Source organism: Camelina sativa, chromosome 2 (genome assembly GCF_000633955.1).
Source record: "Camelina sativa cultivar DH55 chromosome 2, Cs, whole genome shotgun sequence".
In the NCBI taxonomy this organism is placed as follows: Eukaryota; Viridiplantae; Streptophyta; class Magnoliopsida; order Brassicales; family Brassicaceae; genus Camelina; species Camelina sativa.
Window position 1 is genome coordinate 1,165,036 of NC_025686.1, and position 6,913 is coordinate 1,171,948.

General features: G+C 31.9%; 2 protein-coding genes across 2 annotated transcripts in view; one reads left to right on the forward strand and one right to left on the reverse strand.

Moving 5' to 3' along the window:
- On the forward strand, positions 777-2,657 carry LOC104713412 (two-pore potassium channel 5-like). Its single transcript, XM_010430524.2, has 2 exons — positions 777-2,013; positions 2,328-2,657. Exons 1-2 carry the CDS (start codon positions 914-916, stop codon positions 2,473-2,475), a joined length of 1,248 nt encoding a protein of 415 aa, XP_010428826.1. The 5' UTR covers positions 777-913; the 3' UTR covers positions 2,476-2,657.
- LOC104713423 (S-adenosylmethionine synthase) overlaps positions 6,135-6,913 on the reverse strand; it is a gene marked incomplete in the record, with an annotated part of 8,781 nt that continues 8,002 nt past the window's right edge. Inside the window, 1 exon segment of the mRNA XM_019233303.1 lies at positions 6,135-6,913. Within this exon segment, the coding sequence (XP_019088848.1) occupies positions 6,297-6,913 (617 nt within the window).

Below are 6,913 nucleotides of genomic sequence, written 5' to 3' on the forward strand. Positions count from 1 at the left end.
AAAAAGTAAAAAGTAAAAACCTAATGAGCCACCTTTCACGAATCAAGAAACGAACCCAACTACATATTCTCACTCAATAATACAAAAGAAAATAATATCTCACTCATTAATTGATAATATAAAAGAAATAATTATTGATTTCATTGAATCCATTGGCTCACAATTAATGGTAATCTCTTATTGCTACAATAAAATAAAATAAAAGAATTCTACCGGATTTATAATAACCAAAATGATTAGCTAAAACAGTAAAATAATAGTTTTAATTAGTATCTCTGTAACACAATAATATAACGTACATTGTTTTTATTATTATTAACTATAAAAATAATATAAATACCCGTTATTAAAACCATTATTTACAAAAAAAGATATTTAGTATATTAAGTGTCGTTTACTATATATATCACCACCGGATCATAAATAATTTAAAAATTAATAGAGATACTAATTTTAAAATTGCACAAATATTTCTTTTTGTTTAAGTGTTTTTTGTATCACTTCTACTATCCTATATTCTTTTTTAATACATTTACACAAATAATCTGTAGAATTTATCTCGAACTTTTTTTCGTCTCACTGTATTAAAGTCGGACCCATTAAATATCAAAATGTGTACTTTGCGTAAACTAATACGCATGTGGGTTAATATAAGTAACATAACTTAAAGCTCCCGATAATGTATTTTCATACGTGGCATATGTCGCCCCATTTCTTAAAACTCCTATAAAAATAAAATAGAAAAATTTGCTAACCCAATCACACTTCTCTCTTTCTCTTTTCACCTTTTCCCATAAACAAAAAAAAAAAATTTCTTTTGGAATTTTCCGGTCAAAAAAAAAAAACAAAAATCTCAAAAAATTTTGATTAGCTAAAGCGGAGTTAACAGAGAGATTCCTCATTTCTTTGGTAAATGGATCATCACCACCACCAACCTCTCATCAGCCCTCAATCACGTTTCCGTCTCGAACCCATCCCTGAGAACCCTGACTCCTCCGCCGCCGTCACAATCCCTCGCTCTATCTCAAACACTTCCTTCTTCCACGAGATTTCTCAAGAACGTCTTCTCCATCTTCAAGACCTCGAAGAATCCGTACAAGACAACAACGACGAAGACGAAGACCAAGAACAAGAAGACAGAGACCAAGAAGAAACAGATCGGTTCTACTCCAATTATACAAGACCTCTTCACAGATGTCGTACAGCTCCAGCTATGGTAATAATCAAAGACATGAGACCAAACAAAACCCAAGAAGAAGAAACAAAGAAACCATCACCAATCTCAAAATCAATCATCAAACAAGCTCTGTTATTGCTCATCATCTACTTAACCTTAGGGGTTTCAATCTACTCCTTCAACAGAGACCACTACTCAGGGATCGAGACTCATCCCGTCGTCGACGCTCTCTATTTCTGTATCGTCACTATGTGCACGATTGGTTACGGTGACATCGCTCCGTTGACTCCATGGACTAAGATCTTCGCCGTTGTCTTCGTTCTGTTCGGATTCGGGTTCTTGGATATACTTCTGAGCGGTGTTGTCAACTACGTTTTGGATCTTCAAGAGAGTATGATCCTAACCGGAATCCAAACCAACCAGCATCACCATCATCGCTTCTCTGCTAAAGATTACATCATCGATTTCGAGAAAGGGAGGATGAGGATAAGGATGAAGGTTGGTTTAGCGTTATGCGTCGTCGTTTTGTGTATCGGCGTTGGTGCTTTGGTTTTGCATTTCGTTGAGGATTTGGGTTTCGTTGATTCGGTTTATCTCTCGGTTATGTCGGTTACTACGGTTGGGTACGGTGATCGGGCTTTTAAGACGCTTGAAGGGAGGCTTTTCGCCGCGGTTTGGCTTCTTGTTTCCACTCTTGCGGTGGCGCGTGCGTTTTTGTATCTCGCGGAGGCGAGGATTGATCGGCGGCACCGGAAAGCTGTTAAATTGGCTTTGAATAGAGAGATCACCGTTGAGGATTTGCTCACTGCTGATACTTACCAACATGGTTTCATCAGGTTTAAAAAACATTTCTAACTTTAAAAACTTACTTTTTTATATACATTTTTGATTAGTTTTGGAACATTTTTGGTTATAATTAAGAGTGATTTGGAGCTGTTTCTAATAATGGGTTTATGCAATTTCTTTGGATTTTTAAGGTTTATGTGTTCAGATTGGTGTAAATATTTAACCTTTTAGAGTAATCATGTTAATCTTGAGACTTTTTCTTGCAAGCAACAGTTTTTGTTACATCTTTATCCATATGAGATTAATCTTCTGACACTTTTTTTTTGTTTTGTTTGGATTTGATTTTGGTGTGTGTGTCTCTCAGTAAATCAGAGTATATAGTGTTGAAGCTTAAGGAGATGGGGAAGATCACTGATAAAGACATTAACCAGGTTGTGATTCAGTTTGATAAACTTGATTCCAATAATTTGGGCAAAATCACTTTACCTGATCTTTTGAGGGGTCCTTTGTGACAAAAGAACATTCTCTGTCTCTGCTTTTTTTTTTTTAGTTTTCCTTCTTGTACAATTATCTTTTTTTTTTTACCTATTTTAAGAAAAATAACTGAATATATATATATGTAGCAGCAGTGATTTATACAAAGAATTATCTCTCAATTTATAAGAGATAATATAAATGTATATGTGTTTTTTTTTTTTTTGTATAAAACCAATGTCCAAAGATATTCACTAAACTATAATCGGACGTTCAGACAAGGTTTACTTGTTAACAATTTTCTTTATATTATATTGAGATGTTTTAGTAAATAAAGGTTGGTTACTTGGTTTAATGAATTTGGTGAGATATAATTAAGAAAATTAAAAAATATATGGAGAAACTAATCTTTCACTTCGTGAGATCATTCAGTGGGAAAAAGACTCTAAAGCTGACGGTTTTTGTCTTTTGATTTAGTAGAAAGGTCGATTGACCAAGTTTCCCATCATAATCCATGCACAAAATTTAGCAGAACAAATATTAGTTTAAAACCGGTAAACATTGATTAGAGAATCAGTTAAACACAGATTGGTTTAAGGTTCTTCTGCTTCTGCTGCATAATCAATTTTATCATTTAAAAGTAAACAAGTTGAGAATAGTTAAATGACACTATCCGGACGATGACTATAATAAGATAAACACATCCTTTTTATCTCGTTATTGCAGTACTATTATATGTTTTAACGCTATTCAGGCTTTTGTTTTTCTTTAGACGAATCAATAATATTAAATGTTTTTGAAAAGCTTTGAAAGGAAAAAAGAAAAATGTTTTTGTTTTCGTACGTCTGGTATCGTGTGAACCGACAAATAAAGAATCTCGTAAAGGCAATGTAAATGGCTTCCACATCTGTATCCATTTTTTTCCTTTTGAATGGATCAAACGTATGATCTGTTTTTAAAATAAAATAATTAAAATCATTTAGCAGTGTCATTGTTTGTTGAGAATGATTGTAGTTTCGTGTTGTGCTCAATGATAGATAATACGTGTAATTTCGTATATCTGACATAGATAGTTTTATACTTCCATAGATTATGTTTGAAACTTTATAAAATATTCTAATCGGCTATTCGGCATCTGTATAATCAATTTTGAAAATGCATGTTGATGATATTTTTGCTGTTGTCACCACCTTAAAAACGTACCAAAAATCTAACTGGATAAGTGTTTGGGTAGGATCTACATGACATCTGCATAGTCTATTATAGCTTGGTTTGTTTTCTAATAACCGAATTACCTAATCTATGTTCGTCGACTGTCCATCGTAACCAAGTACCAACATGTTTTTTCTTTTTTTTTTCCCATAAATTTTTCAGTTAAAAGAAGTGACCATACGAGCTAAGCTATGGCATTTACGTCATACAGTTTGAGAGTAGAGAATTAAGCAAGAACTTAATCTATTTTCTTTTATAAAAAGCTAACAAACAGAGTAGTAAAAGGTAAAAGAGAAAGATTAGATTGGCTAGAAGCTTTTCAAAAGTCCACGACCCTCGACGCTCTCTTCCAACCACGATTCCCTCGTCCTACTACCGTTTTATCCATTGCATTTGGATCTTTTGACTTGGTTGGTTTTAGTTAACCAACATTTCTTACAACAGCTAATTAGGTAAAATGACAACATAGCTAGATAATTAGATTTAGCTTCCGATCAGCATTAGCATAAACCAACATTCCGATCAGCATTAACTTCCGATCGGCAAGTTCCATTCTTTCTGACTTCTGTGAGACGAGCACCGATCTTGGTTGCAAGGACATGGCTCAAAGGCATGAGCTCAGGGGTTTCATCAGTGGCATAACCAAACATGTGTCCTTGGTCTCCAGCTCCAATGTCTTCTGGACATCTAATACATTATAAAGCACATACATAAAAATATTTTACTTATGTTTTGTTTATATTTTGCATATGTTTTGCTTAGTTTTTGTTAATATCTATTCAATATTTCAAAAAACCAAAAAAAAATGACTAATTTGCTGCCATATATAAACAATCACACCTACAATTTAAATTTATATAAAATTTAATGTAAACTATACTCAATGTATCAAGTAATCAGATAATTTATATATATGTAGATGATTTTTTCATAGTCACAAAATAATATAAATCCTACTATATTAATTGAGAAGTACAAATATGAAATTAACCTTAAAATGTGTAAAATATTACATTCAATTGCCATTAGAAAAAAATAATTAATTTTAATTAACTAATTTAAACAAATATAATTAATTAAAAATAAAAAACACTCAAAGATCGAATATTAAAAAATCTAAAAAATCTAAAAAATATTTTCTCTCTCTAATAAATTATGAACGAAATTACTAATTATTTTAAAAAATATATATATAAACCAATCAGAATTTAAAAAACTAAGATTTTATATCCAAGTACATTCAATACAATTATTTTTAATAACTAAATTCGAAGATTTTGTTAAGTTTTCAAATTATTATTCTCCTTTCATATTTATTTTATGTTATTTACAAATTGTTTGAAATTTTCATATAATATTTATAATTTAAAATTCATATTTTTTTCTGCATATGTTGTGATTTGAATTTTTTAAAACGAAGATATATTACTCACTGTATGAAAATGTGTGTTTTAATTTTCATATTGGCAGGTTGGTAAAACTAAATTTATATAAATGATAAATTAATAATTTTTATTTGCTCACAATTATAATATTAAAATTACTATTTTATATTTCACAAAATAATGATGCAAATACAACAAACAAATAATATAAAACTGTAATAATACATCAAAAATAAAATACTATAATATTTTAAAATAATTATTATTCAAATAGATTAATATATTTACATAACAATGTAAAATAAATATTATCCCAAATAAAATAACTTTTTAAAAAAAAAACAATATTTTTTTATTATATTATTTTTTTTTTTAAATGTTCACCGTGCTTTAAGCACGGAATATATCCTAATATATAAACAATTAAAAATACATAGCATCTATTGTTCTAATAGGTAACCATCTAGTTAGTATGTATATATATATATATATAGGCTTAGGGCGAAAAAAATTGGTTTTGTTTTGTGTTAAAAAAAAAAAGTTAAAATGATATATATAATTTAAAAATTGAATAATTTAAAGTTAAAAGTTAAAAAAAAGTTAAAAATTGGTTTTTTCTCAAAAAAAAAAAAAGTTAAAAATTGGTAGCAAGGACATGGCTAAAAGGCATGAGCTCAGGGGTTTCGTCAGTGGCACAACCAAACATGTTCTCTTCTACCACGATTTCTTCGTCCTTCTACCGTTTATACATTGCTTTTTGGATCTTTTGAGTTGGTTGGTTTTAGACTTTTAGTTAACCAACATTTCTTACAACAGCTATAGGTAAAATGACAACATAGATAATTAGATTTAGCTTCCGATCAGTATAGCATAAACCAACATTCATAATGATTAATGATAAAACAAATTTAACCGTCTAAACACAATTATATAGTTATCATATACTATAGGGTAATCAACATGGAACAGTTAAATTGTAAATGACAGCATAGACAATTTTATTCAAATCTGCTATTACTTCCCATCGCTTTAGATAGACAACTAATTGCATAACATCCAGAAATGTAAGGCACAAACTACAACTACAAAAACCCAAGAGAAAACATCGCAATTCGCAGATCAAAATTAATAATAGTAAACAAACCAGAAACTTTCATTTGAAGAATACAAGAAGAAAAACAGATACATAGGGATTTAATTATTGGTCCATGGTAGTTGTTTAAAGAAACATAGCAAAATATTAAAATCATAATATAATGATATTAAGCTTGAGGTTTGTCCCACTTGAGTGGCTTCACGACCTCCCAGGTGAAATCAGGGTCGTCTCTTCCGAAATGTCCATACGCCGCCGTTTTCAAAAACCTTCCATTTCCTCCTCTCTTCAAGTCCAAGTTAATGGTCATCATTCCTGGCCTGAAGTCGAAGGTCTCCTTCACAATCTTCAGTATCTCCTTGTCTGGGATCAACCCTGTTCCGTAAGTGTCAACGAAGACAGACAATGGCTCAGGGACTCCAATGGCGTATGAGACCTGGACAAGAGCTCTACGAGCCATTCCATTAGCCACCACACTCTTTGCGGCTTGCCTCACAATGTAAGCTCCGCTTCTGTCGACTTTGGTTGGGTCTTTCCCTGAGAAAGCACCTCCTCCGTGAGCTCCCCATCCACCGTAAGTGTCAATGATGATCTTACGTCCAGTCAAACCAGCGTCACCGTGTGGTCCACCGATCACAAACCTGCCTGATGGGTTTAGGTGGAAGATGGTTTTGTCGTCAAGGTACTTCTCTGGGATGATTGGCTTGATCACGTGCTCCTTGAGGTCACGAGCGATTTCGTCATTGGTCACAGTTTCATCGTGCTGGGTTGAGATAAGGACGGTGT